At 40.6% G+C, this 14,873-nt stretch overlaps 1 protein-coding gene across 3 annotated transcripts in view; it reads left to right on the forward strand.

The window, feature by feature from the left end:
• LOC108429092 (solute carrier family 45 member 4) overlaps window positions 1-14,873 on the forward strand; it is an 85,161-nt gene that overhangs the window by 59,395 nt on the left and 10,893 nt on the right. For all 3 annotated transcript variants that reach the window (XM_017700598.2, XM_017700600.2, XM_037539181.1), the window contains 2 exons: window positions 3,339-3,527; window positions 13,208-13,387. In XM_017700598.2, coding sequence (XP_017556087.1) covers window positions 3,339-3,527; window positions 13,208-13,387 — 369 coding nt within the window. The remainder of the gene's footprint in view (window positions 1-3,338; window positions 3,528-13,207; window positions 13,388-14,873) is intronic.

Here is a 14,873-nt window from a genome sequence, read left to right on the forward strand (position 1 = left end):
GATTAAACTGTGAATTTTTCCATTGCAGAAGCATCACAAAAATCTGTGCAACATAAATTAAGCCTGAAAAGTGATGTAACAGGTCTGTACAGTGCAACAATTTTGCTAACATTTTATTAAAAAGTGTTCCATGCAAAAAATCATAATACCATAGTATATAATATTATCCTTGAGTGAAAAATATCTTGATGTGCTGCTTGGCAATATTGTCCAGGCCTATCACTGTCCACACTACTGTTCAGAAGTCTTGGTCTGATTGATTTGCATTATTTTATACACTGTAATGACTTTTTTTTTTACCGTTATTATTTCTTATGCAGATATTAAGATTTTACTCAATATTTTATACTTTTTCATCAAGAAGTTATTTTATGCTAAATAATATTGTGTAACTATATTTATAGGACTTTTTGTCAAGTTGTCTTCAAGAAATCTGAGGTATTAAAACTTTGAATTTTAATAAATACAGTCAAAAATGTATTGTTTTTTCACCAATTTTCAAATTATTTATGATTATAGAAATTTGCATAGTTTCACAGGTCTTGTATAATTATTATAATATTATATAATTATTATATAATTATACTACATAAATGTATAATTATTTTGTGATTGTTTCTGCTCAAATACTGTTTTATACATGGGCCAGTGTCCCTCTTGTAACTATGGTGGTTTACCTTATTTGTACCCTGTTTGTACCCTGTACCTTGTTTGTACCCTGATGAACGGAAATGTACGTGCACAGAACCTTCATTGCTAACAGTGAAGTACTGAAAACATTGATGCCAAACTTTTGAACATCGATGTATATTTGTCATAGAAACCAGTTTCAAGCATTTGTGTAAGTTTCAACATGTCTTTAAGATTATTAAACAGTCAGGCATTAGACGGGCACTGTAGAGACCTGTGGAGCTGATTCTAGATCAGTCGTTCTCCACTGCTGAACAGGACCATGAGTGCTGTAACAGGAGCAGACCAGGTCTAAAGGGGGTTTATCTCTGCACTCAGACTCACATAGAGTGGTTATCACTCACTGGCCTGTGCAGGAGGGTCTTTATCACACTGCTACACACCCTGTGCAGCTCTGGAATGTTCTCTGTGTCCAAGGCCGCAGATACCAAAGTCAGCTTTGGCTCTCCTGCTTGTGCTTCTAGCTAAGATACACACCCACAGAGCAACAGCAGACGCAACACATAACAACCTTGGCTTGCGCACGTCTCAATCTTGTTATGGCACTGGATCTGAAAGCCAAGCGTCTTCCATTGTGTCTCCCTGATCAGCCTTCTTTAATTCAGCTCTCAAAGCTGATCGTCCTCATTAAAGATAGTGGATTTAATTTACTCAGCACATGGACACAGACAGGGCCACCATTACTGTGTGGTCGTTCTCTCAGAGAGACAGCTAGAGAGGTCATGCAGTGGTCATATAGGGGCTGTTCACACCTTTCATCGACTTGGTTTTGGTGATAGGGTCATGTTCGGATTTCACTGCACCGCATGAAAAGCCAGGTGTAAACACCCCCTGAAGAGGCATGATTACAAACAGATCACTGAATGTCGCAGTGCTGCTGCTGCTGCTGCTTTATACTATACAATATACTGTGCTACAAAGAAAAATACTTAATACGAATGCATTTGCCAAGGACCTGTTGTTAAGGACCTGACTGCGAAGGCAGAGCTGTAAGTAGGCTAACTACTATAGCTGCCATTGAGTATCTTTAGTGTTAGCATTAGATCATTGGCTCATCTGAAGGGGCAGCCTCTGTTGCTCAAGATAAAAACCTACCAGTTTAACCCATGAGCAAATGATGACCCGTGTTTTTCACTGAATAATGAAATGTGTAATCATGCTGCTGAATTAATCCCTTAAAACTAGCCAAATAATCTCAGCCATGAATGTTAGCTCTACTTGTAGCCAAGTGTTTGTTCATAAACTCATTAATTCTCAAATTAAAATGAGTTTGAATGGCGACTTAACGCTGTGCATTACATGTGTTGATATAACTGGAGGCATGTTTTTCTGCCAGTGTGTTTGTGTGAGTTCAGTTTTGTTTTGTTTTTTACAGTAGTTGAATAAGCGTCTCCTAAATCACCCCTCACAGGATCAAAGCATTAAATAAAGCGTAATGGAAAACTGTGCGCAGCTAGTAATCCCATAAAAGGCTGCCGAACGGCCCAGTGGTCAGTCCATTAAAAATACATGGCTCTTTGTTACCGGATCAGACCTTGGAGTGGGCATGCCTGCCAATGTGTGTGTTTGTGTGTGTGTAAGGGTCAAAGAAAGATCGAAGACGAATACAGTAGTGTGCAAAAGTCTGGGCGTTCCTGATCAAATGGCCTGTTTTGTTGATTGTGAAAGTGAAATAAATTCACATCCTGTACCAAGAACACACTTCTGTACATTTTAATGCACAAACAATTGGCCTGTGCAAATGTTATGGCCGTAGTTTCCCCAATATGTTCAGCTCAGACCCAAGTCAATAGAAACTGTGCACAAAAATTTGTAGACAGAATGCCGTATTTCAGTTTGGCCTGTAATTTCACGAGTCGGGCTCATACCTTCACATATGACTGGACATGTAAAGGCTATATAGCGAACATCTACTCTGTACATTCATATACAGCCCGATCTGTGTTTGACTCTGAATAATTTATAATGTAGGGTGGAAATCTGCTCAGGCTTCAGTTACCCAGAAGCAGGTCACTCTTATTTTACATGTGCCAGCACACCACTGCAACTGTGTGTGAACTGATGTAAGTGCTTTAGACGTATTACTGCAGGCCTTAGTTTTTAGGGCTTAAAATAGGTCCATAATTAGCATTTTTATTATGATCCTATTGTCAGTAATGATCTGTGTGGTTACACATAGCTTAGCAATCTGCATAAAGTGGTGTACAAGCTTCCTAGATTAGAACTCTAATTCCTCTATAGTGTAAAGAGCCATATATGAGCCCGTATTTCAGGTCCTCAGTGAAATAATGTTTTATGATTGATACCTCAAAAAAAATGAGCCTGCAGTTTAATGAATGTACTTTGATACATGCAAGTGTACCTGGTGGTTTTGTGGAACTCTCCCAAGGTGTGATCTCAAGGGAGTCTCATAGACGCCTGTTGTTAGTGTTAGCAGTCTAACTGGCCTTTATCAGCGTTTTCTGCTCCTCTTTGCAGGTATGAGTGCATTTTGTTACACAGAATCCCTCAGTTAGTTGGATAACTTAAGCTTAACTCTTCTCCGATTAGGGTTTTGGCTGACTGAGCGGTCCTGCTTTGTGCAACATGCTCTAGTCTCAGAATGAAGATGTGATACTAAGCTACATTTTTTGCTCTGTTATCTCTAGGTCTTCCAGAACAGTACTACAGCTTGGTGTGGTTCCTGAGCCCCATCCTGGGCCTCATGTTCACCCCTCTGATCGGCTCAGCCAGTGACCGCTGCACGTTGCGCTGGGGTCGGCGCCGGCCCTTCATCCTGGCACTGTGTGTGGGTGTACTGATCGGTGTTGCGCTCTTCCTCAACGGATCTCTGATAGGTGAGCTCCAGGACACGGAAAAAGACAGTACATGCTTATATTCATACTTTTATACATGCATCATTGAAGCTTCAGTAAGTACCATCCGCAAATCGAATGCACCGTTGATTTAACATGTTTTTCATAAAAATACTTTTTGATATAAATGTTTAGGCTTAAATGCTTGGGATTTATTTCTAAGACAGATCTAATTTATTAAAAAGTCTGTTTTTATGTCACTTCTTATTCCACCACAGTTATACACTGTCTATCCAAAAGTTTTTTGGGCACTCCTTGTATGTCACCATCATATAATTATGATAACCACACCTTAGCAACTACCTAGGATTGCTTAGCAACAGCCTAGCTACACTTCAGCAGCCACCTGGGATACCATAGCAACCTTGTAGAAACACAGTAGGAACTACCTGGAATTACTATGGAAACCTAAATAAGTTATCAACATGTTTTGTTGATCGAGAAAGTGAAATAAATTCACATCCTCTAAAAAGAACACACTTCTGCACATTTTAGTGCACAATCACTGTTTATTTACTGAATTTAACATAATGGGGAAAATAATTGGCCTTGCAAAAGTTATGGTACTTAAGCTGTAGCTTTTTCAATATGTTAAACTCGGCAAGAAAATCGAATTTTAACCTAGGATTGCATAGCAACAGCCTGGGATACCATAGCAACCTTGTAGCAACACCATAGCAACTACCAGGAATTACTATGTAAACCCAAATAAGTTATCAAAAACCATCAACAGCATCCTGCAGCTGCTTTACCTTTTGAAGTATTAATAGCTGGCATTGTCAGGCCAACTTAAAATTCATTTTCCATCTTTCTAGATTTCATATAGAACTTTAATGAAATTTAGAATTGAAAACTATTGTGGCAGGTATCACTGGCTGTGTTTACATGCAAAGACTTTCACCAATCCGATTGAATGAATACATTCCAGTCATAGAACAAGACTGAGGTGTTTATGCTCACTCTACTCAACAGTCTGATGGAAAATCTCCATTTACATGCTCACTACAAGTGATCAGATCCAAAATTATGTGCATGCGTGGAGAACCACTTAGTGTAGACATTGCCATGACAACGAGCATCATGTGATTCCATTTAGAGTGAGACAAGCAGCAGACTCAGGACTTTCTGTAGACTCAGGAAACGTACTTCATGTGTACTTGTTATAAAGAAGGCAGAGAGGAAAACGTCGTGTTGGAGCTGGACGTCCGTCCCACCCCCCACCCCCGTCTTTTAAAGCTCAGAGCATAAACTTCGTCTCCTCCGCAGACCAGTTTCTGCTCCGCAATGTTGAATGATATAAACTTTCACTATGACGCAACGCACATGCAGAACGGACTTAAACTTTCTGATAGGGAATGTGATCGGATACAGGCGTTTACATGCCTATTATTCTTCTATTTAACTGATTATTTACAGCATTACCCACCTCATTCAATTGGATAGAAATTGAATGCCAGATGAGGTGTGCACATGGACAGATTCTATTCCAATTGAGCTATTAGTCAGACTATTAACAGATTACTAGGTTGCATGTAATTATTGGAATGTGTGTCCTTGATAATTTACTGGAGCAACTGCGTAGAGCGTAGAGAGCGTCATGGTATGGGTTTCCATGGCTGAGCAGCTGCATCCAAGCCTTACATCACCAAGCACAAAGTGTCGAATGCAGTGGTGTAAAGTGCCACCACTGGACTCTAGAGCAGTGGAGACACGTTCTCTGGAGTAATGAATCACGCTTCTCAGTCTGGCAGTCTGATAGATGACTCTGGGTTTGGCGGTTGCCAGGAGACGGTACTTGTCTGACTGCATTGTGCCAAGTGTAAAGTTCATATACGTGTGAAGGCAGACGAGTGAATACTTTTGGAAATATAGTGTATATTGTATTCTATTGCAGTGTCTCCTATTGTCCCTTATCATATCATAACCAATTTGATTTGTGAATTTTGTGACTCATTACGCCAATAGTATTATTCCTGCTATTCTAAAATGTATAAAATAGTACAAATCTGGAAAGACCTATAAGCACACTATGGCTATGCCCAAACTTTTGACTCATCCAAGAAGTCATTTCAAATCCGCCATGCAGCCATTAGCATGAAAGTGTTGTGAGCCGCTCAAAGTTTCCGTGGATGGATCACTTTTCTGCCAGCATTACTTCCTCGTTTGAAACTCCTCTGATTCTCCTCTTCGCTAGTACTGCAGCTCTTGGCTTCAGAAGGCTTGGAGCTGGTGTGATTTTTCACAGGAACGTCACAACTCTTGGCACTGCGTAACAGAACGCCGCGCGCAGCACCAGTCAGCTGGTTCATTTTCTATTTCAGACAGGAATCTTGCACTGCAAGCCGCACCGTGCCTCTTGCAGAACCACAGCTCCTGTTGGCAGGCAAGAAAGCACCTGAGAGCTCAACCTCATGATTTTTTTTTTCTTTTATCTCTGTATAATTATAGCAAGTTAATTAAAATTCACAGAAACAAAACTCCTGGGCCGTGACCCTGTGGTTGAACTCTGTAAATGAGAATGTGCTTATTAACACAGATGCCCCAAACTGCTGTATACGCACCACAGTTGCTGTATCTGCCGTACCATAAGCGGTTTTACCTGGGAGATATTGTTGCATAATTTGTAAAAGATTTAACAAGACAGTTCATACAGGATTAAGCATCTATGCCATTTCTTCAGATTCTCACAGATAGCCTGGATTGAATGAATGTTCACATAGTTACACGACAGGTGTTTCACTCAATGACAACACATCCCAGCATCTTGTTTCAGCACTTACACTATACACCATGTTCATCGCTAACTCCTGCATTCTTATAGCGCAGGGGTCGCCAAGCCAAATGTTAAGAAGAGCCATTTTGTCCTTTCAACAAATCAAACCACCTTGAGAGCCACTATATTTAATGTCCATTTTAACATCTTGGCTGTGAATATGTCTCAGTATGTGCTGATGTACTGCTGAGGCTGAAAAATATAAACGAAATCCAGACATACTTTACTCTGCTTTAAGCTTTAGTTCAGCTATAGCACTTTTCTCGCATCTCTGGCAGGAAACTCCAGCCAGAGAATAGCTTCTTGTAACACGTCTCTTAACGTTCAACTTTTCACAAGCCTCAAGTCAGCTTCTCATTCACAAGCTTCTCGTTCGAATTTTCCCATTCCACCTTAAATGGTGGCTGAGGCGCCAGAAGGTAACTGCTGTGCCATTTAAGATGGAACGGGAAAATTCAAATGAGAAGCTGGTGAACAAGAAGCTGCCTTATTAGTATTTGACAGTGTCTCATTGCAGAGTAAATGTATCAGGAAACCAGCTCAAGCATCGAGATTGATGTTTGTCTTTAAATCTTTTTCTTTGCCTTTCTATTAGCTGCTAGTAGGGCAAGACTGTCTGCGTTGCTAAGGTGACCAGCAGTCTGTCCGTCAACCTTCAGGGTCAAAACGTGGTGAATTAGCAGTTCTACATGAACTCCAGCATTTAAGACCGTTGAGCTTTATTTTACTGTAAAGGAGGATTCATTTTATTTTTACCTTAAATCTAACTGTGCTGTGGAGCCGCAACAGGGCAGTAGAAGAGCTGCATGCAGCAGTGTGTTGTGTTAACAAGGTAATATTGTCTGAACCTGAACGCATTTCACACAAAACAGAGAGGACTAATTGCTGCACCTTTTTGGTAAGCACTTTGCAAGCTAAAGTTAGCTGTAGCATGCTGAACTACCATTCTTTGAAATCATTTGCTGCCCATTTAAAATAGCAATGCAAATAAGAGAGTTATTGGAGAAAATTGTGAAAAACTGCAGTGACTTCTGATGGCTCCTCCCACTTCTGCTCTGTATGGCCACTCAGTGTGCAGCATTCCACACTTTACTTTTTGACTTTTCTATTACATCATCCAGGCTTTAACAGTTTTGTATTACATTACTGTGAGATTGGTTTCAGACAAGACTACTTACTGATGCCAGAGGTGTAAAACTTCAGACATTGCACATTCCTACCGCACAAACTTGGCTAAATAATTAGGTAAAACTAATCCAGCTCCAATAAGGCTATATCTGAGAAACCTTTCCACAGTATGAATTATATTAGGACTCAGTGCTGTATGGCTCATCTCAAAGCAGAGTGGCTGATGGGGATTTAGAGAGTGGAAGCCAGGGTCTAAATCCGATCGAGTGCTCAGGCGATCAATGCACGGCCACTACTAATCTCCATTAGCAGCTGATTGGCTGGAATGAGGGAGTACAGAATGGGTTTCAGGTGTCGGTGATGAGCTCGGATTTGCTTCCTGCTCTCAGTTTACCTGCATTCCAGTAGAGATCAATAACACCACACGCAGCGTATGCCACACAGAGTAGTGTGAAGGGAGTTTTTTTTTTCTTTCGCGGTGTGGGTGATCATAATTTAATTTTGAATACTGGAAATGTTTTTTTGAAATCATGGTGAATGGGCAGTGCTGCAAGTCACCACTGAGCAGTTTGTCAGTCGGCAGCTGTGACAGAAGAACAGCTAAACAACCTGGAATCAGCCAGAAATGAACCCAACACCATTCGTCAAACAAAATGGGCTGTAAGATGCTTTGCAGACTGGCTGGAACAAAACAACATTAATACTGATCTAGAAAAAAACTGAGCTGAACTTGATATTGCAGCTGTTTTATGGCTCAGTCTGATTTGATCAGACTCTGAAGATCAGACACGTTTCTTGAATGATATTTAGTTAATTTCTGGCTGATTCCAGGTTGTTTAGCTGTTCTTCTGTCACAGCTGCCGACTGAAAAGCTGCTCAGTGGTGATGACAGTTTGGGAATTTAGAGAACAAACTGCAAGCTGTGCAGCAATTGAGCAGAGTCCGTAGCAACAAGCTGCTCGTTAAGGAGCTATCACTTGGTGGAAGGAACTGAACATTAAAACATATTAAACACCGCGTTCACGGCCAGTTTATTCATTTCTTACTTTATTTATTTAACTGTTGTGTAAAAGCAATAAAACACTCATGGTCCTATGTTATCGTGAAATAACATCATGGCTGTGATGATCTACAGCAACCAAATCAGAGCTGTGATGTTATTTCACAATAACACACTCCCTCTCCTGTTCTGTTGCTTCATTGACATCATTGGTTGGTTTTTTACTCAGGTTTTCTCTTTAATGGTAAATGGTAAACAGGCCACTGTTTTTCAAAGCTGTTTTGCCTTTTGTATTTCGTTTACAGTATCGATCAAGAATTTTCACTTGAATGCATCACATCCTAGTGAAAATTCGTGATTGAAATATAATGTATCGCACACTGTTAGAAATAAAGCTTCTGTGTGGGTACGTTTTTCATTCATCAAGGTACAAATAGTGTAAGTGTTCCCTCAAAGGTACAGCAGTGGGTTTAGGATCTGACTGTGAACCTTAAGTAAGTTTTTCCAGGTAAAAAGTTCATATTTATACCTCTTGGTAACCTAATGTTTTAAAACAGATCGACACAGTAAAATGCTTGAAGATGAGGCGGGGTGTGTAGAGTCAGTACAACTTGGACAATATTATTTCAATGGATGATGGTTCAGTTATGTTCCTGACTAAAGGTACTGAGATGTACCCTTGAGTGTACCACCCCAGTGACAAGAGGGGTCCTGCCCCAGTGACAGTTTACTACTTTTATTTCTGAGAGTGCACAATAGCTTGGAACAAAAAAAAATGAGAAATCCGTTTCTTATTTATTTGGATGCCCTAAATTGGGCAGTTGCGGTCAGGTTGTGAGTGCAGGATTATCGCTGAGGCTCAGATTTTGTGTACATGTTCAGAGAGTGTGAACCGATTGCCCTGCAGGAGACATATTTGGCTGATTATGAAAGGTCCCAAGGGAGACGCGAGGAGAGTCTTGAAACACTTAGTAACGCTAGCTTTGACTTCACGTGGCCAATGCTGTAAACTTTCTCCTCTGACCTGCAGCTTTGCAACTTATGTAAGGACATGCACTAGACAGTCTGAGACAACCCTTCATTTATTTAAGTTCCAGTCAAGTCATTAGATTATCCATTTTTGAGTATCAGAAAAACTAGTGTATCAAATGTATCACTATTTATTTACTGCAGATTCTGTTCTTATCAGCTTTTTACAGTGGTTTTGCAGTTCAGTCTGGGGTGGTCAGTCCATTGCTCTGAGAACAGGACTTATGAGCTACACATCCTTTAGACCATAGCACTGAATTTTCGCAGGATCAACAGAAACACATCTTAAATAGTTGTTTTTTTTTATTAATTTTCTTAACTACAGTTTTGTAAATTCTTATTTCACTTATTTTTCCCATCTTAAATGAGTATGTTATCTAATGTCTAATACAGGGGTCTGCAACATGCAGCTCTTTTACTGTGTTGCAGCTCCAGAGCAGAATTAGATTTGTAGGTAAAAATAAAATAATCCTCCTTTACAGTAAAATAAAGCTCTGCTGATCATTCAAACACAGTTTTAACAAAAAATGGTCTAAAATGGTGGAGCATAAGTGCCAATTCACTCTTTAACCCTGAAGATTGATGCACAGACTGTTGGTCACCATAGCAACGCAGACAACAACGTGCCTAGATAATAGCTAACGAAAAATTAAGAATTAAGATGAACATCGATAAATTGGATACAAATTGCATGCAAAGCTCTCCAGCTGGTTTCCTGATATGTTTAATCTGCCATGAGACACTGTCAAACACTAAAAAGTCAAGAGGCTGAAGGCGCTTCTCATTCACCAGCTTCTTGTTCGAATTCTCCCGTTCCTCCTTAAATGGTGCAGCAGTTACATTCTGGCAGCTCTTGGCACCATTTAAGGTGGAATGGGAAAATTCAAACAAGAAGCTGGCGAATGACAAACGACTTCAGCCTCTTGACTTTTTAGTGTTTAGTATCTCATTGCAGATTAAATGCATCAGGAAACCAGCTGGAGATCTTATTCATGCAATGTGTCTCCAAATTATCGATGTTAATCTTAAATCTTTCTTTTTGCCCCTGCCAGAGATGCAAGAATAGCGGTCATAGCTGAGCTAAAGCTTAAAGCAGAGCAAAGTGAGTCTGCGTTTTTGTTTATATATTTTTAGCCTATACTTCTACATTAGCACATACTGAGACACAACTACAGTCAAGATGGTAAAACATTACTTGACATGGACATAAGTGTTGTGGCTCCCAAGGTGGTGTTTCTTGTTGGAAGGACAACATGACTCTTCTTAATAATAGGGTTACTGAGTCCTGGTCTGATATAATATCTATTCTCTTCAGAAAATAAAAAAAACTTGTACCTTTATAACTGTTTTGACTGGAAATGGGGAAGAAAGCCATGATTTTCACACAGTACTGTACATATATTGACTTTACTGATATCAAGTGAGATGTTTGCTTCAGTAGCTGAAGAACATGGGATGTTTTATATATACAGAATAAACACATTGCTTAGAATTCCATATATATACACCGTGCAGAGACAGCAGTGGACAAGCAAAACGAAGTGCAGAAAATTCCATAATAAAAACTATGCTCTGTTAATTGTTAGCAAATATACGTGATGTTTGGGCACCCCTGGTCAAATGACATGTTTTGTTCATTTTCTTAGTGAACACATCTCTACAGAGAACAGACTCCTGCACACTGTAATTCACTATTACTATTTAGTTCCCTAGAAAATCAACAGAACATTTCATTTGGCCAGGGGTGTTCAGTCCTTAGGACTGTAACTGTGACCATTCTTTTGGCCTGTAGTGTTTGTGACCTGATGTTCCAGTATGGAAAACTGCACAGTAAGGATCAGAATTAACTAAGTGAATAGCATTTATTTGCTTTGTTTACTTTTGTGAATTAGAATTTTGAAACAGGAGGTCACTCTCACAGTCTCTCCAAACACTGTGAGAGTGACCTATAATTACCTTATATGAGAGAGAGAGAGAGAGAGAGAGAGAGAGAGAGAGAGACTGAGGGAGAGACACTGAGGGAGAGCTATCTGCTTTGCCTGTAGCGAGCAGCGTGTTTGTGACCGTGAACCCTGTCCGTCTTGGTGACATGGGAAAGGACTAGGAACCAGTTCACAGGGAAAGATTTCCTGTTGTGCCCCTTTTTTACCTTTCATTGGCTATCTGGAACAACTTCCTGTCTCCTGTCTCCAGCGTTAGCTCGCTTTGCACCGACTCCATTGTCAGGAAGAAAGCCTTTGCTTACTACTCACCCAGCTCAGACATGAGAGCTGCAGCACTTCTTATTCTCTCTCTCTCTCTCACTCACTATCTCTCTATCTAGCATGCCCTTTGTGTCTCTCTGTTGCTCTGTCTGTCTTCTCGCTCCTTTCATTTCATTCAGTGCTTGGTTTGCTGATGTTGATGTGCTCCTTTTCTTTACAGCTACGCAAGAATTATATATGGGTAACAAGCATGTATACTATACATACTAATAATAAAATACAGCCTACAGTGACGCCGTAATATGCACAGTTTTATTGCTAGAGTAATTCCATAATATGCACAGTATTATTGCTACAGCGATGCCGTAATATGCACAGTATTATTGCTAGAGTAATTCCATAATATGCACAGTATTAATGCTACAGTGACACCGTAATATGTACAGTATTATTGCTAGAGTAATTCCGTAATATGCACAGTATTATTGCTACAGCTACGCCGTAATATGCATGATATTACTGCTATTGCTATTTTTGTCTCTCTGGCTCTCTTTTGTCTTTCTTTTCACATCTGGCAAAAGGAAAATCTCTAATTTGACTTGTAAATGTACTGAAGAAATGCACCGTATGTACAAAACCAGACAGGCCTTCTAATTAGTGAGTTTAGCTACTTTAAAGTGGGATTCCACAGATTTTTTAACATTTCTGTATAACTTAAAGATTAAGATGCTAACAAATTTCATTTAGAGTGGTTTGGTGTGAAATGTTTCCTTAGAGACAGATTTCTTTACAGTGGTGGTTATAGTAACCAGGGGTCACCATGACTACTGCACAAATATTGCCATTTTATTTACTGTCCAAAACCACCAGTGAACATTCTGAGTCGGGTTCCTATCACCACCACTGTTTCACACCAAACCGCTCTGAACGACTTATTTACATCTTAACCGTTTAATAATGCGGAAACTTTAAAACCCAGTCAACCATGTTTTAACAGTACTTACAAAGCAAATGAACCTAGTTAATTAACAGAAGAAAAGCTGTTGTCCAAGATATGAGCGCTTTCTGTATGATCTTTTTTTCTAAGCCTGTGACACATACACACCCCTACATTCATAAAACTGGACAACACAACAACATAACCTAGCATGCATCAGGACCAAGGTCACTGAGGAGATGCATAGTGGGATGTGTACATTTCCCCCAGGGTTTGTGGCTTGTGTGCATTTGTATGTCACTTGTATGCTGAGATCCATACCGTATCTGTGCATACAGACATGCACACGCACATACAAAACACATGTGCACATACAGAATGTCCGCACATAGTTACAGCTTATTGATTAGCAGGGCTCATTCTAATTAGTCTCTAGCCCAGCTGATAGCCGTCTGCATCTGCCCTGCTCTTGTTCAGGGGTTCGTGTCAGTAAGTAGAGCAAATGAGTCTTGCGAGTCAATAGAGGCATCTCTCTATCGCTCTGTGCTTATGTGCTGTGATTCTCATGTTGTCCCATGTGCTGTCTGACAGGGTTGGCTATAGGTGACGAGCCTAACAGGCAGCCTATAGGCATCGTGCTGACTGTACTGGGAGTGGTGGTGCTAGACTTCTGCGCTGACGCGGCCGAAGGGCCCATACGAGCATATCTGCTGGATGTGGCTGACACAGAGGAGCAGGATATGGCACTCAACATCCATGCCTTCTCAGCAGGTACATACAGAATGGATTGGACATTATGAAATAAAATCTCTTCAACTTTTATGTCATGATTGGTAGTTACTCATTTTGTAATGATTGTGCTGATACTGTACCCATAACAGACCAGGTCAGAGATTCCAACTCGGTCTTCAGGACCTACCAGGCAGCTACCTGTTTGCTATACACCGATCAGGCATATCATTATGACCACCTCCTCGTTTCTACGCTCATTGTCCATTTTATCAGCTCCACTTACTGTGTAGCTGCACTTTGTAGTTCTACAGTTACAGACTGCAGTCCATCTGTTTCTCTGATACTTTGTTACCCCCTTTTACCCTGTTCTTCAGTGGTCAGGATCCCCATGGACCTCCACAGAGTAGGTACTATTTGGGTAGTGGGTCATTCTCAGGACTGAAGTAACACTGACGTGGTGGTGGTGGGTTAGTGTATGTTGCGCTGGTACAAGTGGATCAGACACAGCAGTACTGCTGGAGTTTTTTTTAAACACTGTGTCCACTCACTGTCCACTCTATTAGACACTCCGACCTCGTCGGTCCACCTTGTAGATGTAAAATCAGAGACGACAGCTCATCTGCTGCTGCACGGTTTGTGTTGGTCATCCTCCAGTCCTTCATCAGTGGTCGTGGGACGCTGCCCACAGGATGCTGTTGGGTTTAAAAGCTGCACTTCTGTGTCTGATCCACTCAGACCAGCGCAACACACACTAACACACCACCACCACGTCAGAGTCACTGCAGTGCTCAGAATGATCCACCACCCACATAGCACCTGCACTGTGAGGGTCCATGGGGGTCCTGACCACTGGAGAACTGAAAACTGGGTCTATCATTTTTCCACTGGCCTTCATTCCAGTACTGAAGATTCTGGTTCTATAGTTTAGACTGGCACCAAGACCCAATGCTACTCAAGAGTATTCCTGTGTCTTTGGTAACACTTGCATCTAAAACCAACAATTTTATGAAAACTGCATAATAGAAAAGTCTTTACTCTTCCAGGTGAGGATAAAGTCACCAATCACTATTACATCATTAATAACTGCACACAAATATAAATTTGATTGGTACATTGTTGTGTTGATTACCATTGATTACCAAGAGTTCACTAAGGTGGCATAAGCTGCTGATGATGCTGACGTCATTAGCCATCGTGCTCATGTTTTCACCCTCGAAAGAGAAAAACGTTTTTGATTCTACACATGATTCCGTATTATTTGTAGACATTACTGTGAGTGTGCAGAACAGTGCAGGATCGTTTCATGTCAGATAAATGTTAAGCTAATTAGGAAGCAAGATGACTAGCCACATTAGACCATTTAGAGTGGTTATAATGGTTACACTTGTTTCTCAAACTGGGGCAAAGTGAACTAGGACTAGAACTGGGTTTCTGTTTGAGTCAGTTCTTGTTTGTATGGCAGATCAGAGAATTTAAAATTATGCTGGTCAGAAAGCCCTACTGCAATTCAAGTGGAGGCATGTGA

This window comes from Pygocentrus nattereri, chromosome 1, assembly GCF_015220715.1.
Source record: "Pygocentrus nattereri isolate fPygNat1 chromosome 1, fPygNat1.pri, whole genome shotgun sequence".
Classification (NCBI taxonomy): Eukaryota; Metazoa; Chordata; class Actinopteri; order Characiformes; family Serrasalmidae; genus Pygocentrus; species Pygocentrus nattereri.